Source organism: Pneumocystis jirovecii (genome assembly GCF_001477535.1).
Source record: "Pneumocystis jirovecii RU7 chromosome Unknown supercont1.10, whole genome shotgun sequence".
NCBI lineage: Eukaryota > Fungi > Ascomycota > Pneumocystomycetes > Pneumocystales > Pneumocystaceae > Pneumocystis > Pneumocystis jirovecii.
Window position 1 is genome coordinate 291,856 of NW_017264784.1, and position 27,290 is coordinate 319,145.

At 32.8% G+C, this 27,290-nt stretch overlaps 13 protein-coding genes across 13 annotated transcripts; 6 read left to right on the forward strand and 7 right to left on the reverse strand.

Moving 5' to 3' along the window:
• Positions 1-204: 204 nt before the first annotated feature.
• On the reverse strand, positions 205-1,187 carry T551_02386 (uncharacterized protein; the record flags this gene model as incomplete). The annotated part of the gene is made up of 6 exons (XM_018374649.1): positions 205-265; positions 312-374; positions 423-592; positions 640-820; positions 868-939; positions 1,153-1,187. The coding sequence occupies 6 exons, from the start codon at positions 1,185-1,187 to the stop codon at positions 205-207; spliced, it is 582 nt and encodes a 193-aa protein (XP_018229221.1).
• A 114-nt stretch (positions 1,188-1,301) lies between these two features.
• Positions 1,302-2,751, forward strand: T551_02387 (uncharacterized protein; the record flags this gene model as incomplete). The annotated part of the gene is made up of 7 exons (XM_018374650.1): positions 1,302-1,392; positions 1,441-1,566; positions 1,610-1,646; positions 1,694-1,788; positions 1,837-2,252; positions 2,296-2,424; positions 2,467-2,751. 7 exons carry the CDS (start codon positions 1,302-1,304, stop codon positions 2,749-2,751), a joined length of 1,179 nt encoding a protein of 392 aa, XP_018229222.1.
• A 25-nt stretch (positions 2,752-2,776) lies between these two features.
• On the reverse strand, positions 2,777-4,487 carry T551_02388 (Hsp90 cochaperone SHQ1; the record flags this gene model as incomplete). Its single annotated transcript, XM_018374651.1, has 7 exons — positions 2,777-2,930; positions 2,971-3,367; positions 3,415-3,775; positions 3,818-3,861; positions 3,906-4,234; positions 4,290-4,357; positions 4,413-4,487. The coding sequence occupies 7 exons, from the start codon at positions 4,485-4,487 to the stop codon at positions 2,777-2,779; spliced, it is 1,428 nt and encodes a 475-aa protein (XP_018229223.1).
• Positions 4,488-4,526: 39 nt separating this feature from the next.
• Positions 4,527-5,329, forward strand: T551_02389 (uncharacterized protein; the record flags this gene model as incomplete). The annotated part of the gene is made up of 4 exons (XM_018374652.1): positions 4,527-4,567; positions 4,735-5,017; positions 5,062-5,208; positions 5,252-5,329. The coding sequence occupies 4 exons, from the start codon at positions 4,527-4,529 to the stop codon at positions 5,327-5,329; spliced, it is 549 nt and encodes a 182-aa protein (XP_018229224.1).
• A 138-nt stretch (positions 5,330-5,467) lies between these two features.
• Positions 5,468-7,090, reverse strand: T551_02390 (phosphoribosylaminoimidazolesuccinocarboxamide synthase; the record flags this gene model as incomplete). Its single annotated transcript, XM_018374653.1, has 7 exons — positions 5,468-5,851; positions 5,897-5,964; positions 6,010-6,033; positions 6,150-6,281; positions 6,329-6,533; positions 6,716-6,915; positions 6,964-7,090. 7 exons carry the CDS (start codon positions 7,088-7,090, stop codon positions 5,468-5,470), a joined length of 1,140 nt encoding a protein of 379 aa, XP_018229225.1.
• Positions 7,091-7,195: 105 nt separating this feature from the next.
• On the forward strand, positions 7,196-8,051 carry T551_02391 (uncharacterized protein; the record flags this gene model as incomplete). Its single annotated transcript, XM_018374654.1, has 2 exons — positions 7,196-7,598; positions 7,783-8,051. 2 exons carry the CDS (start codon positions 7,196-7,198, stop codon positions 8,049-8,051), a joined length of 672 nt encoding a protein of 223 aa, XP_018229226.1.
• Positions 8,052-10,213: 2,162 nt separating this feature from the next.
• T551_02392 (uncharacterized protein) lies at positions 10,214-12,648 on the forward strand (the record flags this gene model as incomplete). Its single annotated transcript, XM_018374655.1, has 9 exons — positions 10,214-10,596; positions 10,644-10,704; positions 10,752-10,823; positions 10,869-11,003; positions 11,047-11,190; positions 11,240-11,485; positions 11,528-11,557; positions 11,603-11,878; positions 11,920-12,648. The coding sequence occupies 9 exons, from the start codon at positions 10,214-10,216 to the stop codon at positions 12,646-12,648; spliced, it is 2,076 nt and encodes a 691-aa protein (XP_018229227.1).
• Positions 12,649-12,966: 318 nt separating this feature from the next.
• Positions 12,967-13,386, reverse strand: T551_02393 (uncharacterized protein; the record flags this gene model as incomplete). Its single annotated transcript, XM_018374656.1, has 1 exon — positions 12,967-13,386. One exon carries the CDS (start codon positions 13,384-13,386, stop codon positions 12,967-12,969), a length of 420 nt encoding a protein of 139 aa, XP_018229228.1.
• A 195-nt stretch (positions 13,387-13,581) lies between these two features.
• On the reverse strand, positions 13,582-17,230 carry T551_02394 (uncharacterized protein; the record flags this gene model as incomplete). The annotated part of the gene is made up of 8 exons (XM_018374657.1): positions 13,582-13,624; positions 13,680-14,181; positions 14,226-15,957; positions 16,000-16,455; positions 16,488-16,571; positions 16,614-16,988; positions 17,029-17,127; positions 17,174-17,230. 8 exons carry the CDS (start codon positions 17,228-17,230, stop codon positions 13,582-13,584), a joined length of 3,348 nt encoding a protein of 1,115 aa, XP_018229229.1.
• Positions 17,231-17,604: 374 nt separating this feature from the next.
• T551_02395 (uncharacterized protein) lies at positions 17,605-20,018 on the forward strand (the record flags this gene model as incomplete). Its single annotated transcript, XM_018374658.1, has 8 exons — positions 17,605-17,746; positions 17,794-17,909; positions 17,961-18,068; positions 18,120-18,138; positions 18,176-18,235; positions 18,306-18,420; positions 18,467-18,526; positions 18,572-20,018. The coding sequence occupies 8 exons, from the start codon at positions 17,605-17,607 to the stop codon at positions 20,016-20,018; spliced, it is 2,067 nt and encodes a 688-aa protein (XP_018229230.1).
• Positions 20,019-20,314: 296 nt separating this feature from the next.
• Positions 20,315-23,648, reverse strand: T551_02396 (oxoglutarate dehydrogenase (succinyl-transferring), E1 component; the record flags this gene model as incomplete). Its single annotated transcript, XM_018374659.1, has 6 exons — positions 23,474-23,648; positions 22,919-23,426; positions 21,830-22,868; positions 21,704-21,789; positions 20,556-21,658; positions 20,315-20,515 (listed from the first exon to the last, which is right to left on the reverse strand). Exons 1-6 carry the CDS (start codon positions 23,627-23,629, stop codon positions 20,315-20,317), a joined length of 3,093 nt encoding a protein of 1,030 aa, XP_018229231.1. The 5' UTR covers positions 23,630-23,648.
• Positions 23,649-23,894: 246 nt separating this feature from the next.
• T551_02397 (ribosomal protein L22) lies at positions 23,895-24,632 on the forward strand (the record flags this gene model as incomplete). The annotated part of the gene is made up of 4 exons (XM_018374660.1): positions 23,895-23,907; positions 24,043-24,092; positions 24,140-24,320; positions 24,361-24,632. The coding sequence occupies 4 exons, from the start codon at positions 23,895-23,897 to the stop codon at positions 24,630-24,632; spliced, it is 516 nt and encodes a 171-aa protein (XP_018229232.1).
• A 264-nt stretch (positions 24,633-24,896) lies between these two features.
• T551_02398 (uncharacterized protein) lies at positions 24,897-27,238 on the reverse strand (the record flags this gene model as incomplete). The annotated part of the gene is made up of 9 exons (XM_018374661.1): positions 24,897-25,055; positions 25,102-25,446; positions 25,487-25,759; positions 25,802-25,963; positions 26,009-26,400; positions 26,446-26,781; positions 26,862-27,045; positions 27,083-27,156; positions 27,196-27,238. The coding sequence occupies 9 exons, from the start codon at positions 27,236-27,238 to the stop codon at positions 24,897-24,899; spliced, it is 1,968 nt and encodes a 655-aa protein (XP_018229233.1).
• Between the last annotated feature and the right edge of the window lie 52 nt (positions 27,239-27,290).

Below are 27,290 nucleotides of genomic sequence, written 5' to 3' on the forward strand. Positions count from 1 at the left end.
TAAAATATTTGTGCTAGTATATTTCTAATTATACAAATTAAAAATAAATTATTGAATATGTAAAAATTTGATATAATATTTTAAATGTCTATTATACTAAGTTTCAATTTTAACTATTAAAAAAGATCTCTTATGAAATTAAATTGCTTCAAAATAATTTTATCTCAAAATGAATATTTAAAAGAATCATCTAAATATGTTAAACTATAAAATATTACACTTTTTCCGTTTTTTATGAATTTGTATTGACGGCATAAGTACAGCTCTTGGAAAATTAATTTTTGAACGTAATATATGTATGAAAAACGTACCGAATTGCTTCATCAAACACATTTTTTAACCCCTTCTGTGTAAGTGCAGAGCATTCTAAATATCTAGAAAAATTACAACTCATAGAAAAAATATGTTTAAGACACTCTTACTTAACAGAACCTATTTCTTTTGCCATTTGTACTCCTTGAAAATATGTAATAGGTACCATTTTTCTGTCTTTTAGTTTTTCTATAATAACATGGTTATCGCGAAGATCTAGCTTTGTACCAACTAGAATAATTGGAATATTCGGTGCATGATGAGATATTTCCGTATACCACTAATATAGTAAATTATTGCTAACTTTTTTGCTATTACTATACTTGCCTTGGTTCGTACATTTTCAAAAGATGGAGGACTGACAAGTGAAAAACAAATAAGAAAAACATCTGTTTGAGGATAAGACAAAGGACGTAATCTATCATAGTCCTCTTGTCCAGCTGTATCCCAAAGTCCTAAACTTATCGGTTTCCCATCGACCATTACACTGGCCATATAATTATCAAATCTTTAATATAGATTAACTAATTTTTAAAAAATATTATTTTTCCATACACTGTGGGTATATATTCTCTAGGAAATGCGTTTGTTGTATAGCTTATCAACAGACAAGTTTTTCCTACTGCTCTATAAAAAATTTTGTTAGTAATAGCTTTTTAATATATTTATTATTGGAAAAAAGAGTAAAAAAGCTATTTTTGCATCTACATTAAGTAGAATATATGTATATATTAAGATCTATTTTCCATGTTTTAAATTATAAAATCTGTTTTTCACGTTGAATAAAAAATATGTGTTTTTACTGAAAAATAGGCGTTTAATGTCGTTTTTTTTACTTACCCGTCTCCTACAACAACACATTTAATTGCATGCATTTTTTGTGCTAATTATTGTGCTTTTATTTGCTTTCTTCAGCTATTTTAAAATATCAAGATTCTGACGTTGATCGACGGGCATTCAGTGGAACAGCACTGATTCCGTTGAACGTTATGAAAGATGATATTTGGAGTAAAGAGTCAATAGAAGACTCAATAAGCCGTTGTTTAAAGACAGGGTTAGTATTTCTTGTCTATATTCAAGGTATTTTCCTTTTTTGCCTTTAAAAATGACCTTTTTGACGTTAAAAAGACGGTGAAGATACAAAATGGATTGACCAACTTTTAAGTCCAGAAGTATGTAAAGAAATGCGTAAAAAAACAATTTCTTTGAAGCTGCATAATGGTACAAGTGATGCTATATTGTTTAAGCAGATGGGTAGGTTTTTTTTTTTTTGAAAATTTGGCATTAATGTTTCTAGTTGTTGTCAATTGTGTTCCGTCTATTTTTTTAATTAAGTAAAGACTTTTTTATGAAGAAAAACATTAGACTGAGTTTCTTAAAGGGATGGATTAGTAAAAAAATATCTCTGTAGTGATGCAACAACAGAAGACCTTCTTGAAAGTATCCGATCAATGAGTACGGGGAAACATATATCAGGTATCTAAGATGAAGGCATATATAATTTTTCTGGCTCATAAAACGTAGAACAAGTTGAAGGGGAGTCTGTTGATATGGGTGCAAATTCTACATCAGAGGGTGTTGGTTCATCATCTACTCATGAAAAAATGGCACAGCGTTTGACACATATGAAAACAAAAGATATGGAGCAACGGCAAAAGTATGTTGAGGGGATTGAAAGAACGAAAAAATGTGATGCAGAAGAGCGGAAACGCGTCTTAAGTCGAATTAATGCTGATAAAGAAGAAAGAAAGATAAAAGAGTATTATCGAATTTCTGCACGTTCATCTCAGTCTTCTACATTTGTTGAGGACACAGCTGTACAGGGAAATGCTAAAAATATATGTTTTTTAAATATAAGATTGTTAAATGGGTCATCAATTCAAGCAAGACATTTTACTTTTAAAAACACATTAAAAGATGTTAGATCATGGATCGACGAAGTTTTGGCACTGAATATTTTTCAATTTTACTAATAATATATAGAATCGTACGGATAATAAAATACCATATGATTTGATTCAGATATATCCAAAAAGACGATTCGATATTTTAGAAGAAGCGGCATCATTGGAAGCATTGAACTTGTGTCCTAGTGCAACACTTATTTTAATGGTTTGTTTTCTCTGTAATTAATAAATAACTTATTTATGAAAGCCTTTGAAAAATGTTACATCTGCTTATGTTAAAGCAAGTAATGGCTATTTTTCAAGACTATTTGAATTTTTTAGTTATTTTATAGGATCTATCTATTCGGTCTTTAGCTGGACATTGATATTTGTTGGTAGAAATAATTCAGTTGAAAATGTAGAGCAGAATAAAAAGATAGTCTCTTCGGATAATCAAAAAATATCGACTTTTCAAAATAAAAATAAAGATAAAAATATGTGGTATAATGGGAATACACTTAATCAGGAACCTCCCAAGGAAAAAAACAGTTGAAAATACTAATTATGGTGTTAATTGATTAGTTTTTTTCATATGATTTTATATTTGTTTTTGACTCTTCTAAATATAGTTTGTTTGCGGTAGTTTCTAGTTCTTCAAGTTCCCAATTGATTTCATTTTTTTTAATTTCTAAATGACGAAGTTCGTGCGCTAAACTCCGAATAACAGAATCACTATTAATAAGCAAATATAATATAAGTTTGGGGATTCAACCTTGCTGTTTGTATCCATACGGAATAATCATCCAAAAAAAGTTTATTATATAAATAGTATGTATCGCCTTGTTCAAATAGTTTTCTTATCTCCAAAAATTTTTTAAGAATCCAACGTTTTCCCAGTCTTAAACTGCAATATACATCTTCCCAGCATTTTTGAATAAGTTTCCAATGTCTATATAATGGATATGCCAAGGCCCTACGTGTACAAGCAATTACAATTTGTTTTATTGTGGAAAAAGACATGTCTAAACATGATAAAACAGGTGAAAGTTTACCTATTGTCCATGGTGATTCAGATGTAGGCTCGTTTTGAGTTGTTCGAGCATCATAAGAATAAGAAAATAAGAGTGAAAGTATACATAAATAAGTAGATTTAGGATTTTCAATAATATCTTTAACCGTTAGAATGTAAAAAATATAAGAATGAATGAGTATATACATTCACGACGAGGAAGTTTTAAGATTTCAATTTGTTCTTCTTTTGTAAGAGTAATTGTCTCTAAAAAGTTAGTTTTTTTTTCTGAGGATAATGCCTTTTTTTCTAGAGAACGAAGAATTGCATGCTCTTTAGATTCCCAATTAATGCATTCTTGAATTTCATTATCTTCTATATAATCTGCTATATAGTGTTCTTCATCAAACTTGAGATTTTCTTTTAAAATACGTTCTTCTGTACGAGATGTTGGACTACTATGTTCTGGATCACCAATTTCATTAATGTCATTTTCTACATGAGCAGGAGATTTAATATAGTTGCTATATTGAGCATTAAATCCATAGGATGATTGTAAATGTAGATTCTATATATGTAATTAGTGAAAAATATTGTTTTTTTAATTTACTTCTTTGCAAATTTCCTGTGGAAGCTGCCAGTCAAACGAAATGTCTACATTTGCGTTATAAAAGTAATATAATTGATAAAGATAAAACCTTCAGCAAGACGGAATGAATTAATGCTTTGAGTATTTTGTTGAAAATTATCTAATAATATGTTACTCCAACGGTTTTCTTTCACATTATACACATTTTCTATAGTAATACCTTGTGTATTTTTTTCATTTAAAACTTCAATTAGTGATTTAGATTCTTTTTTGTCGCAAGATGCTCTAGGTTTTGCAAGAAGAGTTGATATTAGGTCCAAATCATTGAAGAAAACTCCAGGAGTCTCTTTAGACACTTTTATTTTTACTTTTTCTGCTGAAATATCATAAGACATTTCGCTAAACTTGTCTTCAATAACTTTTCCTGGCAAATAAAGCCTATACATCTGTTAATAACACGTCAAAAGCACTAAAATATGTTTTTCTGATAAACCTGAGATAATATGGTGCTGCTGAGAATATAAATTCATTTCCTTCTATATAAATCTCTATATTTTGTGTCTAAAACACAAAATTATCTTATCAGCACCATTCAAGCTCTAAATAACATAGTTACACGAATAAAAACTGCGTGAATATCAATATATATGTGATTGTCATCTTGATTTAATGAAAATGATGGTGTTATCATTCTATATTCTTTGCTACATTTATTCGGTGTTTATTTAAGATGCATTTTTTGAAAAAAAAAATAAGAATTTGGAAAAACGAGTTCTTTAGAGGCACTATTGTTCTATATATATTTAAAAATTTTTAACTATTCTAGTTCTAGCTGACCCTTTTTCTCCACCTCGCTCACTTGATTTGCTTAAATTAGATCAACATGAAGATGTACAACAAATAATATTAGGATCTGATGCAGATGTTGATGGAAAAAGCCATGCACATTTAGTAGCGGATGAAGAACATAGATATTATAAATTTTATGGAGAAATTTTGGAAAATCCTCAAGGACATATGTATGCTGCATTTCGTGCTAAAAAGAAGCGTTTGTTTTTTAGGACAAGCTGGGATTTGAGTCGTTATAAATATATTTCGTTATATGGTATGGGAGATGCACGGACATATTTTTTAACTCTTCAGACGACATCTTTTCCTCAGTTTGATCTTTATCAAATGCCTTTTACATTTAAAACACCAGGAAAATGGGAAACTATTTGTGTAAAATAAAAATTTGTATTGGAGCATTGTCTAAATGTCTCAAGGTGCCGCTGAATGCTTTTTATTTGAAAGTAAAGAGTTCTGAAATGTCTAAACATCGATTTTCTGGCATAGAAAGGATTCAAACAGTAGGTATTTCACTTTTGAACCCATACCCAGGTCCATTTGAATTGTATATTCGCTGGATAAAAGTAGTAATTATGCTTGGTTGCATCGTATCTGACTGAAAATTAGACAATGAATGAAATTTATAATGAATCTGACACTTTTGAGTTATCGACAGAACAAGCAGCACAGGATATTAATGTATAATAATGCAGGTTCTAAGTAGTTACTAACAATTTCATGATAATATCTTTGTTATATTACAATATTTTTATAGCATTGTTTAGTATACGGAAAACTTGTAATATCGATGTTTTTTACTATAAACTACAGCGTGATGTATTTCTAGGCTGTCATATTGAAATCTGATGATTTATGCTTCAGATTGTTTATGAATTGTTGTGTTATTTCTTTTATATACTCGACCCACGAACTACCTGTCAATTGTTCGTAAACTTGGATATATTTTTGCCTTGTTTGATTGACTATTTCCTCTGGGAGTATCACGTTCGCTTGACCCATTTTGCAATGCTTCTCGAGCCAGTCTCGTACATGCTGCTTATCTAGGCTGCATGGTTCACTATCTAATAAATTGCTAGAAGACCAAAATCTGGATGAATCTGGCGTTAACACTTCATCGACTAAAACTAATTCATCATTCGAATCGACCCCAAATTCAAACTTGGTATCCGCAATAATAATACCTTTTTGTAAGGCATATGCGTGTGCCTATACACGTTAATATGAAAAGATAGAATGGTAATAAGTTAATACCTCGTTGTAAAGCATTAATGAAAGACGTTCTATTTCTTTTGCATGTTTTTCTCCAATTTTCTTTGATACTAAATAATATTAATTACGTTTCGAATACTATCCATACCAAATACATTGACTAGGATGAAGATTTTCATCTAAGAGTGTTTAGTGAACAGAAATAATAATAGAAAGAATGGTAGAAATGAGAAAAAAAATAAGAAAAACAAAAAGAATGATGGGAACAAATAAACCAATAGTTCAATAGACTTACCACGTCCTCCAGGTGTTGCTTTTGTGCTAGGTGTAAATAATGGTGTGTCGAATGGTTGTCCATGTTTAAGCCCTGGACGTAAGGCTATACCATGTACTGTTCCATGCTGCACATATTCTTTCCAAGCAGAACCTGAATTCCTATTAGTTTTGACTGGATTATATAATTGAAAACGTTACCCGCCATGTACCCACGCACAATAGCCTCAACAGGAAGTATTTGATATCGCGAAACAATCATTACTCGTCCCATTAGTGTTTGTACATAGTTTTCTAGACTAAGTGGTAACATTGTGTCTATCAAATGATGTTGGCATATATGTTGTAACTTTTTAAACCAAAAGAAAGACAGTGCTGTTAATATTTGGCCTTTTCCTGGTATTACCTAAACATTGAGTCTTTATGTCCTATAAATACCGTTCAAAATTATATTACTATACTGTCTAAGTTTTACAACTATAGTAAATAACTGTGTTTCAAAGCCTTAAAAGATGACTTAGATCCCCAAGTGGTGTTAGGATGTCTTGGACAGTATAGAAATCTGAAACGGTAAAGTATTGTACTTACGTTATCTAAAACAACATCGTAAGCACTGATTCTGTCTGTAGAAACAAACAGCAACTGTTGTTCATTTAAAGCGTATACATCTCGTACTTTACCACGAGCTATTAACTTTAGTTCTTTCACTCCTGATTTATATAAAGAACTATTTAAAATGCTATTCAATGATTCCTTTAAAAACATCTCCTTTTGTGAAAAAAAAGCGCCTAAAATTAGATCAAAAGGTTTCAAGATTCTTTTGTCCAACGCCTTACTTAAACTATTTTCTTCTGTTTCTTTCGAAGAATTATTTATCTTATCAAAATCATTTAAAATCATTTCTCCCAAAACCCCTGTTCCCTTGTTCTCTGCTTCTTTATTTTCTTCTTCTAATACTTTCATCACTCTTTAATTAACCACTCTTTTTAATTATCCACTTTTTTCTTATTTAGCCTTTTGCTTTATCGTTTTCTTGCATTTAATGTGTTCTTGCATCGTTAACACTCGATGGATCAACTTAGAAAAGTGCTTGTGCATCAGACACGTCTCCGTCTCACTGAAACATGGCTCTCACGTATTCACATGCTTAGCACTTGGCTTGACGAACTTGCTTCAGAACTTGCTTCAGAACACGCTATAGACAATACCGATCAATCTCCTTCTCAATCCACTGACGAGCTTCCTACTCCTGATCCCAGTCATCCAAAGAAACGCCGTACATTAAACACTTCTTCTGATAATATCTCCTGCCCTTCCTCCATTCTTCCTCTCTCTTTTTCTGCTTTAAAAACGGGACAAGCCCGCGTAAAACGTGAATGCTTCCGGGTATTGCGTGCCTGCGATGAAACACGTGTCCTTGTCAATCTGCGGTTCTCTGACACCCCCTCCCATGCACTTAGGGTGCTTGAAGGTCTGTTGTCTCTTCAAATCCTCTCTAAAGCACTCTGTCTTGCTGCGTGATATACCAAAGATCACGTGATATAGTCACGTGACTCACTTCTGCAAGCTGCCTGTAGTTGCAACAGCTCTGCGACAGCGGTGTCTTGCCAATGTTTCTTGCTTTCAATTCTCTTTTATCCTTCTAATCTCGTCAGATATCCTCTCTGAGCTCTCTCAGGCCCAAAATACGTGCATTACAATCCGTGCATCAATACCACAATATGCTTTATCCCGGGCAGAAGCTCTTCAAAAAGCCTGTGCTGCTGCTCTAACGGATGCTGCTGCTGCTGCTGGAGCTTCTGCTGTGCTTGAAATTGAGGAAGAAGCACTTTTCCACCTCTTTCAGCACTTTGCACAGCTTCGTAATATTTACGTTGTTCTTTATACACTGCTCCACAAGCATCGTGTGCTTCTCGGGCTTTAAAGTGGAGAGTATTGGCTGTGCAGAGGCTATAAATTGTCGAGCAAATGATGAATATGTGTACTGTATACGGTTGTATGCATTGGAATGCGGATATATGCTATCCAAAATGCTAATTGACCGTCTATATGCGCCTGTATATGCGCTTGTATATGTGTCTGCAAAGGAACGTGTATTTTTATGCTTTTATCGGCTTCCTTATCGAGCTTGTGTTTTATGTGTTTCCAACTTGAGCGTAGTGTGTACTTAAGCGAATGGTTTAATAGTGACGCTAAGAAAGTTAAGAAAAGTTAGGCAAAGCTTAACAAGTGTTAAGAAAAGTTAAGAAAGATATATATATGCAAGGTTAAGCAGTGGCTTTAAAACGTAGAGATTAGGAAAGGCCAAATATACTAAGCAATGGTTAAGAATGTCTAGAAAGCTATACCGGAAAAAGTTAAGGCGTTAACAAATGTTAAGAATTTTTAAGCAAGATCCGAGAAATACTAAGCAAAAGTCAAGGGGCACTAAGAAAAACATAAAAATTATAAAGAAAAAATTAACAGAGCTATTAAGAAAAAGGTTAAGGAGTGTTAGAAAAAACTAATATATATTAAGAATCCTAATCTAAGGTTAACCTAAAGTTAACCTAATGTTAACTCAGAGTTAAACAACGGTTAACCCAAGGTTAAACCCGGTTAAACACGGCTTATCCAGGTTAACATCCGCACTGAATCAAGGTAATCCTGGGAGTTATGGGTCAACGGTTGAATCAGTTATGTCAATAAACAAGACTAAGCTATTCTTAAACGATTGTTAAACGCGGATATTAAATGGATGTTAAGCAGTGGTTAAACTATTATTAAACTAGTCTTAAACAATGCTAAACTATTCCAAAATAATGGTCAAATTATAGTTAAGCACCGGTTAAGTAGCAGTTAAAAGCACTGCCTAACCGCAGCTAGAGTTAATAGGGCAAGTTGAGCACTGTGTTAAGCTGAGTACACATTAAACTAGACAAAAACAATGCAATCTTACGTTTTGGGGGTATTCTGGTAGCTATTTGCTTGGAGAAATTTGTCCAGTAAACATTTTGGGGAATTGGGGCATGACTGAATTGTATTTATTTAGAATATGTGTGGAACTTGAGCAGTCATGTCTGGATTGAACGAGATGTCAAGGGCATCCTTTCAAAGAGCGCGGGGGAGAAGCGCGTTGAGTGTGTTAAGTGACAGTAGAACTCCTTTTTTCCTCGGTTAAATCTGTAGTTAAGAGACGTGAAGCACCAAACACTGCAAGTGTACCTGCAGATAAGCATAGAGCAGTGTGGGCAGTAGATTAGCAGAAGGTTGAAGAAAGAGGCGGATAAACGGTAGTGAGCATTGGGAATATTGGAAAAGACCTGAGGACGTGTTAAAGAAAGGCATTGGAAAGAGAGAGAGGCGGTGTTGAGGGCGGATTGAGTGGGATTGGGTTGTTGACGGGTGTTCTGGTGTGGTTGAGGGAGTCTGAGCGGAATATTGGTGCAGGAGACGGTAGACAAAGGCTCGGTTTGAGAAAAACAGGGTCATTTTACTGTAAAATTTTACAAGGGATTTCGTGGTTTGCATTGATCATATATCATTGCTTGGAAATTGACCATTGCATTGGCCGTTTATTGCTGCACGGGCAGTTTGTTGTTACTGTCTTGAGTAGTTTTATAAGTTTTGCATTGTTTTAGTAGTGTTTTGGCTTGTTGCTTTGTTTCCTGCGTAAATTTTAGCTGGAAGAGTGCTTAAAGTCTTTGGGTAATCAGAGTCTTTCTGTACCTGGAACAGGTGTTAAGAGCAGCAAAATACGTCAATTGGGTGTTGGAAATACCAACGTACGTTAATTGAGGGTTTAAATTTATTGAATATTTTGGCTCTTTTAGAGTTATATAGTGTTCTGATTAAGTAGTCAGAATACGTAGTTGTTTTGCGGGATTGGTCTGGATGAAGCCGTGTACGTCACCGCTACTTGAGGCAGGTTCAGGTACTGTATCGTCCGCATCGTGTCCTCCTTCGCCCAAATTACTCGATGCACTAACAGCAGATGCGCCTAATACACCGATTACGCCCTTTACTAATCGGGGTTCTGGTAATAGTACTGAGAATACGTCTCCACTTGAGTTTTATGACCAGCAAGAAAAAGAATTCTCTGTTTTGATGGATCCAAAGTCTCATGAAACACTGTCGCCATTGGCGCTTTCTCAGAAACATGAAGTGTCGTCTTTGAATTCTGAGCGACAAGTACTATCGTCAGCTGCATCGCCAGCAACTACAGTTTATTTTAATGAGTCTGTATCTGGATATGTTGAAGATCAAGCGGGTTTTTCAAAGCCTGAATCATTGCACGAAGATATATTAGATAATGAAGAAATGGAGGCTTCTGTGCATTGTGCTTCGTCTGAAACGGGTCAAGATTCTGTATCATCACATTTATTGGTGAAAGGTGTAGTATTTTCTCATGAGACAACATTTGCTCCCAAGAAGACAACAGAATCATCGGAGAATCGAGGAAGACCAGCTGCGTGTTTGTTTGTTGCTAGGTTTAGTGTTTTTGGGTGTATTGTGTTGTGCTAATTTTGTGGTGTAGTTTGTCATCATCTCGTACAGATGAGCAATTATGTGTATCTGTTACGAATCATTTTCGTAAGGTAATATTTTTAAAGTTTGTGGAAAATGTTTTATTTCTATCTTATAGTGGGGGAATTTGCTTAATGTAAAGGTATTGAAGGATTGGATGCAGCGACCATATTCTTTTGTTCAATTTGAAGTAAGTATTTTTTTGTTTTATGGCTTAAGTTTATCAAAAATAAAGAACTTTGATGATGCAAAAAGAGCCCTTCGTGAGGCTCATAATACAGTTATTGATGGGCGACATATTCGTGTTGAAAAAGCGCGTGTTAATCGCACGCTCTATATTTCTAGAATTGGACAACCATTGGAAGAACAGGTTTTATTGTTTTTATCATGTTTTTTTTTTTGATATTTTTAAGGATGTAAGGAATTTGCTTGAGCCATATGGCGAAATCGAAGATATTGTGATTCCTTCTAATTCTAGTCATATGTTCCGTAATAATCTAGGGAAATGTTGCTTTGCCCGTTTTGCCTTTAGGGATGATGCAATTCAAGCATTTAGTGTAATCTTTTTTCATTGGAAATAATGGTTATATCATTAATTCGTATTAGAATCTCCGTCGCAATGGGAATTGGGTTGTTGAATGGGCTCAGAATCTTGATCAGAATACTTCACATACACCGGCAATTCCTATTGATAAAACGTCTATTTTTGTAGGACAGTTAAATCCTTCATTGGTGACCCGAGAGTCTCTTTTGAATAGGTTTAAAAAGTATGGAGAAATTGTTGAGTGTAGTCTTGTAAATAAGCCTAATTCTAATCGAACGGCTTTTGCGTTTTTACAATTTGATTCTATCGTAAGTTGATTAATAGGTGTTGGAAAGTACTTATTTTGAAAGTCTGGCGCATCTGCTGCTGTTGAAAATGAAGTATTTACATTGTTTTGTCGTGTTAGGATTTTAAATGTTTTATAGAACAATAGCACTTTTCTTGATAGAGTAATTAGAGTGCAATTTCGAGAATTACATGATAAGGCTGATTTATCTGGATATGATGCGAGATCTATGCCACCTATTAATTCTCAGACTCAATTTGGCTGTAAATTTCCTCTTTCAGTTCCGTTTATTCCACGGTTGCGTTCTAAGTCAAATGATTCTTTATCTCTTGTAAATCGGGGATCTATGTATACTCAAGATAATCCCTGTATTCAAGGTTATTATTCTGGAATGACGGGTCAGTCTTTTCCTATGGTAGCTTTCTTTATTTGTTTATATTTTTGCTAATAGTAAAGCGGTCTCAAGAAGCGTTTATGGCAGCTTATAGAGCGGCATTAGTTGCTCCGACTCCATTGAATCCGCCTCCAATTAATCCACATAGTGGATATTCTGGAAATATTCAGGTGCCGTATCCGACTCCTCCAGTTGGGTTAGCAAGTCATATTAATTCGAATTCCGCTTCTGGATATAATAATCAGCATCTTATGGTTAATATTCATCAGAATCCTAATGTTATACCCGCACCATTTTATTACTTTGGAGGGATAAATGTTCCATATCAAAGTATACCGTCAAGTTCATTAAATCAGGATGGTTTAGCTTCTCAACAGGATCGTGCTAAAGGAAATAATGTTCCTCAACCTTTTTTGTCTCATTGGGGAACACTGGTTCCCACGTTTATTCATGGGCCAGCGCCATCTTCTATGCAGCCTTCTATATCATTACCAGGGCATTCACTTCCACAGCATCAAGATTCACTGAATAGGGTGTATCATTTCCCGGAAGGTATTGCTAATGGTGCTATACATCCTGCATGGGATCCGTCCTTTGGTTATTATCGTTTCGATAATCAATGTTCACCGGATGCACCTGCATTTTCTATGCAGGTGCCGGCTTTGCAAGACAATCCGGGGCCTAACTTTCCTGTGTATGGGGAAGCTCTTGGACATAATGCTGATCAAAGTGCTCATCCTCCATCCTACATGCTTAATCAGCCTGTTGTTAATGGTGGAATTACAACGTGATTGTATTGTACCATGGCTAAATGGTTTATTTTCTTATTTCATTTGTTTTAGGTCTGCACAAGTGATATTAGTGGTCATTCAGTCATGATTTTTAAAGTATTCTGTTTATATTCACTATATGTTTATTGTTGGTATGAGGGATGTCTTAGGAGCTTGTATATTGTTAAAATATTGCATGGTTTTGTATTAAGGAAGCTGATTTATGTTTAATAGGTTTATCTATATCAGATAGATGTACTGGTTGGTAGGAAAAATGTAAAGAATATATGACTTTATATGACTTTAAAAAAGACATGGTATTTATAATTTTATTATGTTTTACGATGCATATCCTCTCAATGTTATACATGTATTATAAATGTTAGGTACTTTGGTACCATATTGTAAAGTTCGGCTATGTGTAATGCATCTACCTATATGAAAGGTTGTCGGTATTTCTGACATGCTACGACTTCGTGTTCGGTTAGTTAATCCATTAGATAAATTCGATGTACACAGCCTATATTGTCTTAAAGATCGATGAAGTGGATTTGGTGGCCGGATAATGTGATTTGGTGAAGGAACCTGTAAATGAAGTTGTTCAGATACCCACTGCTCTTCAATCCAGTTATTGTTTTCATTGTTTTCAGGGTTTTGCCATGTTTCAATAACTGTAGAAACACTTGAGTTTATTCGAAATGGTATTGGTGCATATAGAAATGTCCCGTTTTTATCTGAATAGTTTTCTAAAGATATCATTTTTATTGTTTGTATATTGATAACCAGCGGTGATTTTTTTCGGCCGGTTTAAGAGGGGGGCTGGTTTAGAATAAAATTATAATAGAATGAATGTTTACTTAAATGTTTTTTAATAATGTTTATTAAGAAAAAAACTTTTTATTTATAAATGTTGATATGGCCTATTGAAAGTATACGATATAAAAACTTAACTATTTAAGATATTAACAATACAGATGGCCCGTTTTTGATTTTTGACCTATTAAAATAAGTTAAGGAAAAAGTAAAAGAAATGATAAACTTTTATTAAATACACCGCTGTCTTATTGGTCAACTCTTCAAAACATTTTAGAATAATGCCGGTTTTTCCTGAACGCTGACTGTCTGATTTAAAAACAACTGCATTTAAAATTGTTGATGATTGGTTTTGTCTTTCTTTTTTAGCAATCAAAATATGTTTCTTTGAATCAGTATCTAATGATGTAACCCAAAGAATGCCGGACCCGAGATATGTCCATTGTTCTACATCTATTTGAAAAAATACTCTTACCTTAGATTTTCCCAGTATTGACCCAGTTTTTTTGTCAAGTATTTTTGGAGACTCTGTTGGTGTTGACGCTGGGTTTGGTGTTGAATTTAACGGATAATTTATGCCATTGTATTCATGATTTGTAGGTGTAGGGTTTTGAAAAACATGTAATATCCAAGGATTGTCACGGTTAATTACTCTATATAAAATAATATAAAATAGATCCGCATCACTATCATTCTCAAATTGTGATAAAATATATGAAACTCTGTCTTGTATGAAACATGCTTTAAAATATCAGATGATTTAAGTATAAAAATAGCAAACTTACCTATGCTTATTTCTTGTTTAGCTTGTCTTACTATTGTAGAATATCTTTGTAATTCACCACAAACAACAACTTCTTGAGAAGATAGATTACAAATTTCCAGTGTAAACATATCCGTTTTGCATGTATATTTGATTATAAGGAATACTTTTTCTTCAGGATCAAAAACACTTCTCCAGAATGTAAAATTCCAAAAAAATGTAACAGCTTTTTCACAAAACAATATTTCACTGTTGTCAGATGAAAAGGACGGGGGCAATTGATCAATTAGTTTACTGTTTCGAAATAAGATTTCAGTATGACCTGGATTATTTTTATCGGGTAAACCTTCGGATGTTTTTGCAATATTGGGATTTGAATATGACAGCCCTAGGATTGAATCGTTAAAAATCATAGAGATTAATGACGTCCTTCCTAAATCAGGCATTGGAAGTTTCGGTGTTAAAGCCCGAGATATACTTATACTTTTATCCGATAATAGTGTTTGATCTTCTATGAATTCTGTTGTATCAGATTCGCTTTTATCTTTATCTGAATCTTGAGAAGCTGACTTAGAAAAAACAGAAGTGTTAGAATCTGAAATTGAAGATTGGGTCATAGAATTTTGAGATGACGAGAATTCTTGAGACTCGTTTTCTTCTAAATCAACGTTGAGATCATAAAACTTAGATGATAGGCCTGAACTATCTTTATTAACAGAGTGGGATGAGGCATTTTCTGAAGTAGAATTAGCATCTAACGTTTTAGAAGGTGGAGTATTCTTTGAAGAGTTTATTTGTTTATAATTACTATTATCAATATTTGGTGATTTGGAACCATCAATAAAAGACTCGTTTTCTTCTGGTAATGTTTCAAGTCTTATTTTAGACATCCTAGGCATTACATATGAATAATTGCTTGATCTGTTATTTTTATCATATAAAGGAAATAAACCACTTGATGTACGATCTGGAGGCTGAGGAAAGGAATGTATATTTAAGCCTGGCTGATTAAAAACTAGCTTAGGGGTTGTTTTTTGTATATATTCTGTTGACTTAGAGAAAATTGGCTCAGGTTTATTTTGATAAGCCGTAAGGATATGAGAAGTAGATAGATGTGATTGGTTTATATGCATTGATTGATTATTTTTACCATTTGGATTGTTATTTTCTTGTTCCATAACTTTAATAGCAGATGCGTTATTTTCTAAAACTTTAGGGAGTTTAGTATGTGATTTATCCTGGGGACTCTGATGTTTTAGTCGTGGTTGCAAATGAATTTTTCTAAATGATGTTGATTCAGATGACAGACGGTTCTGCATTTCGTCAAGAACAGTAGAATTACGTGCATTTTTTGGAACAATTGGATTATTTACTGAAAGCTTAAATGCAGAATAATTGACACTTTGAACAGCATGACTAGATGAAAGCATATTAAACCATAATTTTTTTGTTTTTCTAGTGGCAGCAGTTAAATATATATGCTCCCTCTCATAGAAAGAAAGCACAAAAGTTTGTTCTTTATCAGTATCAATGACTTTAAATATCCTAGTTAAGAAAGGCTGAAACATAAGAAATTTGGTTCCAGGTGTTTCTATATCCAAAAATAAAATAACATCAGTAAGAAGAACTAATTCAATTTGTTTTTGGATGCTTTCTCCTGTAATACTATGAACCATTTTAAAAAAGAAATTTGATCGAGCAATTACTGAACGGATAAACGGAAGTTGATAAGGTTGCAGATCCATAACATATTCCTAAACTATAAAATAATATAAAAAAGTTATAATAAATACTACCTTTGGCTGGAATGTAAATAAATCCCTCATTCTACTACAATTGACATTTTTTTCAATATCACGAATGCTATCTGTCAATCCATGTAACATTTCTATATTACCAGAATTGGAAGATATTTGTCCCATTTCCTCCCGGATCATTTTAATATGTCCACGTGCTTTAGAAAGTAATAAATGGAAACACTGATGTGCATAGGAGAAATATTCGCTTAGTTTATCGTCGTTACCTGCCAAAATACGGAGAAATTTACGGAAGATACGTGTATATACTTTAATTTGGTGTAAAGGACTGCTTAATAACCATTGGCTTTTTTTAGTACTTGTTGATTGAAAAACTCCACAATTGTATAGAGCAACTTTCAGCCATTTATGATTTTCTGGACTCAAATGCTGATCATCAAGCGATAATGTATATACCGATATATAGGAGTCAAAAGAAGTTAATATAGTATCGGTCTTGAACTACGTTAGTGTTCTATATATTTTACTCCTTCAAAGCGTCTTACAAATATTGGAACCGTGTTCATTAGTGTCTTATGAAGCAGATGGGATGGTATGTGCATTTCAAATGTCTAAAAAACCATAAGAAATGCTATTTTTACAAGTATGCAAACATTAATAATAGAACTGCTAGCTGTAATAAAAATACTGATACATCGAGAAATCGTCTCGAGTGATGATTCGCTCATTTGAGTTACCAGTGCCCCTCGTAAAAGCAATTCTTGAAAAACTGAAAGCTCAATTACATATGCTTTTTCACTCGTTAACCAATGATTAACTACATCTGGTAGTGTCATTGATGATGATGACCCAAACGATGGATTTTCCGACGGAACACTTGAAATAGACGTTGATGCAGAATGTTGTGCTGATAATGGCGGCGATGGCGGTGCATACGCCGGCGGCTGGGTCGGAACCTTTTGCAATGGAGAATTCATGTAATCAGACAACGAATTAAGAATATTCTGCACATAATGGCCCGCCGGCCACTGTCAGCTACTCCTTATACTTTTACATAAAGTGTCTTACCGGTAATGGCTCTGCTTCAAGCCCAATCCTGATTGCATTATCAACTACCCGGATCACTTCGTCAATTGAAAGTGATCCACACGTTCTTGCTTCTATCTGCTTTTTTTCGTTAAAAACTTAAAAACACATGTTTGCCTTAAACTACCTCTTCTTTTTCTCGCCCAATCTGTAATGCATCTCTTGTAACTGGTATTTGTAGCATTTTTTTCCAAAATTGTGTTTTTACTCATACAATAATATTTTTTCCTCAGTTTTCCCCTTTCAACGCCTAATTTTTACTGTTTCTTGTGATTTCTTCTGCTTTTCTCCTGCTTTTGCTGCTGCTTTGATTTTCTTCCTTTTTATTATTCCCTATATATGCTTATATATGCACTGTATTCCGTGTATATATTCCGTTATCTTTACTTTTTTGCCCTCAATGACACATTCAAGACACTCGTCCTTGATATTTCTTCTGTTTCCTCCATTCGCGACGCGTTAAATGCTTGTTTTTTGTTGTTTTATCTTTTTTTGACGCGCCCTTGCGTCTCTACTAAGCCTTTTATGTCTGCATAGAAATCCTATACTGTACATTTTATGCCCTCTAATACGACACGGGTTAGCTCTACACGGGTTAGCCCTATAATGGTTCAGAGACGCGTCAAAGATAGTTGTTGGGCAGACCCCATCAATAAACAGGGAATTCCTTGCAGATTACCGCAGATTAGAAGGACACTGTGTTTTAATGAATAAATGGCCTTTGTTTGTGTATACATGGATACAAAGCTGCAGCTTGTGCACTTGCTGGGGAGTCACGATATGGCATGTGGAGCAGACGCGTTTCGCGTTTCGCGTTTCAAAACGCGTCGCGTCAGTGTTCTCGAATGTTCTCTGGCGTAGGGGTAGGGTAATGATGGGGTTAGGGTTGGATAGGGTTCCTGAATGATATAAAGTGTGTTGGGGATAAGGACAACGATTATTTATATAAATCAAGAAGAGAGAAAAGGAGAGGGAAGAAAGCATATACGGAGCGTTTTAAGTGCATCAGGAGAAAGCTGAGGGTTTAAAAGTGGTATATCTCTTTTTCCAGGCAAAAAACGGTGAAGTGGAAGCAGCAGAGAAGAGAAGAGGGTAGAAATATTTTGAAGAGGGTATATTGGGAGGAAAGGGAGTTTTTGTGATGAGGAACGGTTAAAACTGGATAAAACAGTGTTTGTAGGTGTTAGCAGTGTGTTTTATTGAAGGACGGTGAGTTTTTTTTGAGTTTGGAGGAGAAGCTAATGGGATTTTGTAAAAAGATACCTGGGATTGTGAGAGAAGAGTGCATTTCCATTTTTCAGGGGGTATTTTAAGGTTAGGAGAGGATATTTCTTTGTTTTCTGTTTTTTTGGTGTCTTTGAAAGAAGAGAATAAGTACAGAGTGTTGATTGCTTATTTTTCTTCGGGGGTTCGTGATGAGTTGTCTTAAAGAGTCACGTCCTTCTTTGTTTCTTTTTAAAGAGGGTGATTTTCTTGGGGGGTACGCTTATTTTTTGTTTTTTATGATTTTTCCTCATTTTTCCAGTTGCTACACTGTTATTAGGATTCTTAACCGTGGTTCTTATGGCATTGTTTTATTGGCTCATGACATGGAAAATACTCAAGTTGCTATTAAGGTTCTTTCTGGTCATTCCGTTTCGGAGCATAAAACTGAGCTTGAAATATTATCAACGCTACCTTCTTCAAAACATACTGTTTCGTATAAAACTTATTTTTATGAAAAGGGTTATTTATTTATTATTCTTGAATATTATCCATGTGGAGACTTGTATGAAGCAATTATATTGGAAAGATTATCGAGGGAAACGGAAGCTATTCGTTCACTTATGCTTCAATTGATCGATGGTGTGTCATTTTTACATAAAAATGGGGTGTATCACCGTGATCTTAAGCCTGAGAATATTTTACTTTTTCATGATCCAGAGAATGATTCATTATTGCCCAGAATTGGTGATTTTGGTTTAGTCACTACGCAAAAGTTTGTTAATGATATCGGTACTGGAAGTAATCGGTATATGGCACCAGAACAATATGAGGTTCCCGCTTTCCATTCTTCCGATGTGTATTACTATGATGCTTCGAAAGTAGATATATGGGCTCTTGGGATATGTCTTTTAAATATTGTTTTTTCGAAAAATCCGTTTAAAATACCTTCCGTTAGTGATTTGATTTATTCCGACTATATACGGGATCCGATTTCGCTTTTTGATGTTTTTCCAAATATGAGTGAAGATACGTTTAAATGTCTTCAGCATTCTTTAGTCCTTAATCCGGAAAAACGTTCTTTAGATGAAATGAGATTTGCTGTTGAAAATGTGCTTGAGTGGACAACTGATTCACAATATATTGAAGAAAGTATGGTTGAAAAAAAGCCGAGAGTATTTAATTGCGAAAATATTTCTATTATTGAGTCTAGAGAGTCTTTGCGTACGCCAAGTATTATGGCGTCGCCCACATTTCATAATTCTTTTTTTTGGACAAGAGCTTTACAATCGGCTCCTGCAATTCAGGATAAAAGCTACAGTAGTAACAGTAAAAATGATCAATTTATAAATGATCCTTCATTTTTGTTTCATGAAGCTGATGAAAGTAATATGGGAAAAGATAAAATAGATTATATTAGTTCTTTAGATTCTGGATTAGGTACAAGTATTGGATCGTATTTACCTATTAAACAAGTTGAAACGACAGGTAGTCAGGATATACCTAAAAAAACTATTGATACCACTACTAATATTATATTTCCTACAAGCGTTAAAGGGTCAAAAAGCCATCTCTTATTTGGTAAGAGTTGGGCTGATGATGACGGTAGCTCTGATGATGAATTAAATACTTCTTTTTCCGATATCTCAGAGAAATTAAATCATAACGCTAATGAATATGTTGAAGATGTGAGTAAAGAGTCGAATGAAAAGGATAGTGATCACTTTTTATGGATGCTTACGTTGGAAGATAATATGTTATATTTTTGAGTTTAGGTTAAGATTATGCACTTATTTTTGCTCTGATTTTTGGATGTATTTAATTAAGACATTATATATATATATTTATATTTATATATTAGATGGAATATATTTATATGAAATATCCATATTATTTTATTTAAATTAATTTTAATTAGTGCCTTAATGAAGTTCTACAATAAATTATACTGAAATGATATTGAAAATTTAAAATAGTATTACATTAAATGATAATGATTTATATAATCATTATTTATAAACATTTATAATTTTATGTAAAGTATGCAAAGGAGTGAAATTATGATTCAATTTATATATATTTTAAATGCCTCTCTTATAAGATCATCATGTTCTTGTTTATGCTGTGTTTTATTTCCTGTTGCTACTGAAGCGGATGGCGGTCTTCCTGCATATCTTACTTTTTTATCTTTATGAGCTTGAGTTTTATTAAGAACTGTTTCAAGGCGAGGTTGGACATATTGCCAGGCACCTGCATTCAAAGGTTCCTTAAAATATTAGATATGATTATGTATTTTAAGTAATTACCTCTTGACACCAAACTATTTCTTTTAGGTTTGGATAACTATCCAAGCATTCTTTTAAACCCTGAAAGTCAAATGGATGAATTTGTTCACATCTTAGAATAGCTGTATCATCAATTTTGCGTTCTTCTCGTTCTTTATAAAGAGAAACATATATTTGACCAGTACATAAAATTAATTTATTGCACAACTCATGAGGTTTAAGAATCCCATTTTTATGATCATGATCGCTTAAAATGCTCTGAAAATGTGAATCTCCTGAGAATTCTGATAAATTCGAGCGTGCTAATGGATGTCGTAGAAGAGCTTTACTGAAAAATAATATAAGAGGTTTTCGAAACTCACGGCGTATTTGTCGACGAAGAATATGAAAGAGATTTGCAGGCGTAGTAGGATATGCTATTTGAATATTGCATTCTTGGTATTGTCGTTGAAATTTTTCTTTTGATGGGAATACACGATAATCGTCATTAGCTAGTTGGAGGAAACGTTCTATTCTGCCTGAAGAATGTTCTGGACCTTGTCCATCATAGCCGTGTGGAAGTGATAATACAATTCCACTTCGTTGATGCCATTTTACTTCTGCTGAAGCTATAAATTGATCAATAATACATTGTGCATTATTTGCGAAATCTCCAAATTGTGCTTCCCATACAACTAAAGAATTGGGGGAAATAAGAGAATATCCATATTCGAAGCCTAAAACGCCATATTCACTTAAAGAAGAGTTACTTATCACAAATTTTGCTTGATTTGGGTCAATATAATTTAATGATATATATGTGTTTTCATTTTCTTGATCATGGAGGACTGCATGTCGTTGTGAAAAAGTACCTCGTTCAACATCTTGACCACTTACACGAACGTGGCATCCTTCTGTTAAAAGAGTGGCAAATGCCAAGGCTTCTCCGGTTGCCCAATCAATATTCTTTTCATCTTCAATAGATGTTAACCGGTTTTTCATAATACGTTTTAAATTAGGATGAATATGGAAATCCTTAGGATATGAAAAAATCTTTCTTCCTATTCCTTTAAGAGCTTCTTTATTCACTGAAGTTGGAAAATGATTAAAATCCTTTATTATTAGGTCGCGAGGTGATGCAAATCCTATTTTTAGTTTAGAATGGATTTTTAAAAAATCTAAAAGAATACCATTCCATGCACTTGTTAACCATTCACGAGGTGTTGGCTTATAATCCTTTGCTTTTTTAAAACTGCTTTCAAGAGTATCCCATACGCTATACTGTATAAATAAAGATAAAAAAAAGGATTTTTTACCATTTTTTGTGTTCTTGAATGTCTTTTTCGCTAAATGAACCTTCGCTTATAAGTTTTCTTGTATATTTTTCAAGCGTTGGTGTCTGTTCCATAATCTTTCGATACATTAAAGGTTGTGTAAAACTGGGTTGATCTGTTTCATTGTGTCCATGTTTTCGGTAACATACAATGTCAATTACTACATCTTTTTTAAATGTAGCACGCCATTCACTAGCTATTTTACATATAAACACTAAGGCTTCTACATCATCTCCATTGATATGGAAAATGGGTGCATCAATACTTTTAGCAATATCTGAACAATAAGGTGTAGATCGTGCAAACCTAGGATCTGTTGTAAATCCTATTTGATTATTAATGATTAAATGGATTGTTCCCCCCGTTGAATATTTAGGAAGTGTATGAAATCCCATAGTTTCATAAACAATACCTTGTGCAGCAAATGCAGCATCTCCATGTAATAATATAGACATAGAATTAGAATGGTTTTTGTCATCATTTTCATAAAATTGAATTGCACGAGTCTGACCAAGAACAACAGGATCTTCTGCCTCCAAATGTGAGGGATTTGCAACAAGAGAAAGATTAACACGTTTTCCAGATGGTGTTAATCGTTCATAATTCATTCCAAGATGGTACTTTACGTCACCTGACCCTTCACTATCAATATCCAAGAAACCTGAAAATTCAGAAAATATAGATTCATTTGGTTTTCCAACAACATTAGATAGTACGTTGAGCCTTCCACGATGTGCCATACCAATAACAATGGACTTGATACCAAGCTCTACAGAATGATCAATTAACGCTTTCATACCTGGAATAAGAGATTCGCATCCTTCCAAGCCAAATCTTTTATCATTAGGGTATTTTGTAGCAAGAAATTTTTCAAACAAATCGCTTCTAATCAGTCGATCAAGAATACGTTGTTTTTCTTCATTGTTATATTGATAAGGAATAGGAATTTCAAGGCGTTCACGAAGCCAATCACATTGTTGTCGATCTGGAATATGAATATATTCAATTCCATAGGATCCACCTGTTGTGTACATTATAAGCTAGTTTTATTAAAGCAATTATGAAGTTTACTATATAATCGTTTAAGATTTTCTAAGATTGAGCGAAGTGACATTTTGGATAGTTCTTTTGTAGAAAAATATGGTAAAATTCCTGGACCAAGGTTGTATTCTGTATCAAGATCTTTCTCTGTAAATCCGTAATATTCTAAAGTTAGTTCTTTCGGAATTTCTCTAGTTGAATCGTCCTTTGCTTTAATGCCAAGAGGATCAATATTTGCACACAAATGCCCACGGACTTGATATGCTCGTACTAGTAGCTGCACTTTAAGATGATCAATAATATTGGTACTATTATTTGCTTCTGTTTCTTTAAAAAATGCAGGGATGTCACCAATTGATCCTGAAATAAATGTTGGTGGTAGCTGAAAAGCTTTTGTAGGTGGTACATTCTTATCTTCCATATTTCTAAAGTATATTTGCCATGAAATATGAACATCATTTGGATTTTTTTTCCATGCATTATACATAGCATCAATATAATTTGCAGACGTTCCATGAAGAAAAGAATCTCCCCATATCTATAAAAGCATTAATATCTACTCTTTTTCTCTTGAAATGCGTTTACTGATGCATCTTTATGTACCGCTGTTGAATGTAGTGTTCGGACTCGGCGTTCTATTGCTTCTATAGACCCCCAAATATCTTTTTTTTTGCAAAAAAAAAGATACATATGTCTTTTAATGCTGTTTTTATTCAAGAACAATATGTTTTTTGTTCTCATTATATAAGTTTTCTCTCATAAAATATATGTTTTTCTAAAGATAGTACGTTGTCTCGTACTCGGATCATAGTACGAACAGATTATGGTATGTAAAAAGTTGATATATATATACAAGAAAAAGACATTTTTCTTGTTATTTTATGTTTTCTGTATTGATTTTTCTCTTCAAAAGCTATAATTTGTATAATTTGAACATGGATGGCGTGACTGCTTTTTACTTAGTTTTTTGACATTACTGTTCGACAACGTTAGTTTAATTTTAACGATGACGAGATACGGTAAGTTTTTTTCTTTTTAATCGTGTTATTTTGTGGGCAAATATCAGTTTTTATGTGTATTTTCTAAGCTGATTGTGTTTTATGATTTTTCTGCCTTTTTTTTCTTTTTTTACTAGAGATAACTGACGACTATAGCTTCAGAACCTAGTAATCCGGCTAAATCAGCAAAAGCTCGAGGTGAACATGTGTGTTTTATGTGTTTTCTTTTGCAGTGTATGATATTAACAGTTAGAAGCTTCGTGTGCATTTTAAGAATACACGGGAGGCAGCTCAGGCAATAAAAGGCCTTAAATTGGAAAAGGCGCTTGAATATTTGAATGATGTGATTGATCACAAGCGGGCTGTGCCTTTTAGGAGATATTGTGGTGGGATTGGCCGTACTGCTCAAGGAAAGCCTTTTGGGGTTACTCTAGGTAATAGTTTGATGTAGATTTCATGTGCTTATGGTTTAAGCCCGATGGCCGAAAAAGTCTGCTGAGTTTTTGATTGCTTTACTTAAGAATGCAGAGAGCAATGCCGATTTGAAAGGTCTTAATATGGAAAACATTGTTGTTAAGCATATTCAGGTGAATAAAGCGCCAAAACAGCGTCGGAGAGCATATCGTGCTCATGGTCGAATTAATCCTTATATGAATAGTCCTTGTCATATTGAGGTTGTTCTTGTTGAAGAAGATGAAACAGTGAAGAAAGCAGATAATTCTAAGGTTGTTCAGCGTAGCAAATAAGTTTTGCAGCAAATGTTGGAAATAAAAAATGATTATTTAGGAATCAAGTACAATTATTTAAGAATCTGTATATATTTGATGCAATATTTGGAAATGTATTTTGTTTTCTAGAAATATTTATTCTAAAACTACGTATTTCGTTTTTAATATTTAAGTTCGCATTAGATATTATTTATTGAAATGGTTTTATAATAGTCCTACTTTTTTTGATGTGGAGAGTCTTGTCTTGTTCTTTGATAAGACAATGTGCTTGATTATTTATTCTTAGTTGCAGTTGTACAAATTAAAAATCGTTAAAATATGTATAAAAACAAAATATATCATAAAAATGTTACGAGTAATTTTATTTGAGCATATGGTTTTGCTGATAGCATAAAAGAACCTTTCAAGTAGATTAAGCCGATGAGTAGATCGATAATATTCCTAATATCTGTTAATGAATTTTATTTAAATAAAAAATAGAATTTACTTTTGTCTTAAATTTTTCGAAAGGAGAAAGCGTATTTTCATAAATATCATTGTAACGATTAAATAGCATTTTTTTGAAATTTGTGTAAACGAAATGCGATTTACTTTGAGGGTTTTCTAAATCGATTTCTGTATTTTTTTGTTTTTTATTATACTGAGATAAATATTTTGTTTCTTCATAAAGTTTTAGATTATCTTTTTGAAGCAACTGTATATTTGCTCTTAAGGATGTAATGGTTTTAAATTGTTCCTTTATCTCTTTTTCTAGCTCAAGGTTTCGGGTTTTAAAACGATCTCTTTGTTGTGCAATTATTGGAAGAAGTGAGTTATTTATAGATAATTGTTCCTGAAAAGTTAATAAGCTAAAAGAAATGTTTAATTTATACTTTTAAGGAATCAGCATTTTCTTCCTTTGATAAAATAATTGGATTTTTATATGATATAGATCTTGGGCTTTTAAGAGATGTTTCTTTTAAGGGGTATAGTAATGTATCTGCAATGCTAGATGCATAACTAGATTCTTTATAAAAATTATGGAGTTGTGAAATATTTTCTTCTAGTTTTTGATTTAGAAGTACTTGTTCTTGAAAACTTTTATTAATAGTTTCATTCTCCATTTTCAAAGTATTAATTTTTTCTTCCTGTTCTTTATATACGACCTAATACTTTCATTATTTTAAATTTTAATTTTTGGATTATACCTTCAGTAGAGTCAATTCGTCCCCAATTTTTTTATTTTTGCTTATAAGTAATTTTTCAAGAGATAAATTATTTACTTGAATCGAATCTGCATTCGATTCGTTTATTGCTGGGGACAAATTTATGTCTGAAATTTCATCTTTTTCATCTTTAAATTCTATAGACTTTAAAAGTTAAAATTAGTGTTTTTATTAGTTTATGATTTCTACCTTTAATATTTCAAGTTCTTTTTTAATTTCTTTATAATCTGCATATTCTTTTAATTTCGTTTCTAGATTTTTTATTTCATTTTGTGCTTCAAGAAGCTTTTTATTTGCCTCTTTTGATATATCTAGATGATCTTTTTCTTTTTTTTCATAATTTTCTGTTAATTCTTTGATTTTTAAAAGTAAACCATTATTATCTTTTTCTAAAAATAAAAGTTGTTCTTCGAGTTCTATAATTTTCTTTTTTAAAGTAATATTTTTTCCTTTTTTTAGTTGTTCGATTTCTAATTTTAATGTATCGTTTATATTTTCTAGCTTGTGTACTTTATAAATTGTTTCTTCCAAGTTAGAACGTGTAATTTTTAGTTCATCTAATTGTCCCATTATATTTTCATCTATTAAAATATTGGTTATTTATTTATTTTTATATGATTTTGTACCAATTTTATCATTTTGTGTATTAATTTTAGCTTGAATTATATCATTTGATATTTTTAAATCCTTTATTGATTCTTTATACTCTGTTATTTGTTTTAATAATTCTGTTTCTTTTTTTAACCATTCTTCATTTTTTTCGTTAATGAATTTTTTGAACTCTAATTCCTTTTGGCAAATTTTTTCGTTAAGTATAATTTCTGATTGTTTTTCTAATTTTTCTAATTTTGTTTTAAGTTCTTTAGAGTCTTCATGCTTTTTTATAATATTTTTCAGTTTCGCTATTTCAGCTTTTAATGCATTCATATTTTCATTTCCAAAAGTTTGATCAATAGCAATTTCTGACTATGAATTAGTTATGGTATTAATATTTTAGGCTATCTGCCTAATAATGGGAATGGGTCTGGAGCTTCTGAAAGACGTTTATACATAGAAAAAAATGCCATTTCTGAATATTTTGCTCTATTCGTTAGATTGTCGATTCCTAACTGATAAAGCTTTAATATTTGTTTGATTTCTTTTAGTTTTTCTTCATCTGGAAGTTTACGAAAATCTTCGATATTTATTAAAAATATAAGACTAAAAATATTATTTAGATGAAATGCCTTTTGTTTTTTCTGAAAGGTTCTTTCTTTCAATTACAGATTCTTTTTCTTTTTCAATAATTTGAAGTCCTTGTTCATCAAACTGTTTTTGTGCTGACCTTAAATCAATATCTTGCTATTTAGTTTTTTTTTAGACTTTTTAGAAATTACCTTTCCATATTTCAGATGCTTTAAGAAATTGTTGTTTAAACATCTTTTTAGTTTTTATTTTATCTTCCTAAATGTTCGTCAATTTTTCATTGAAA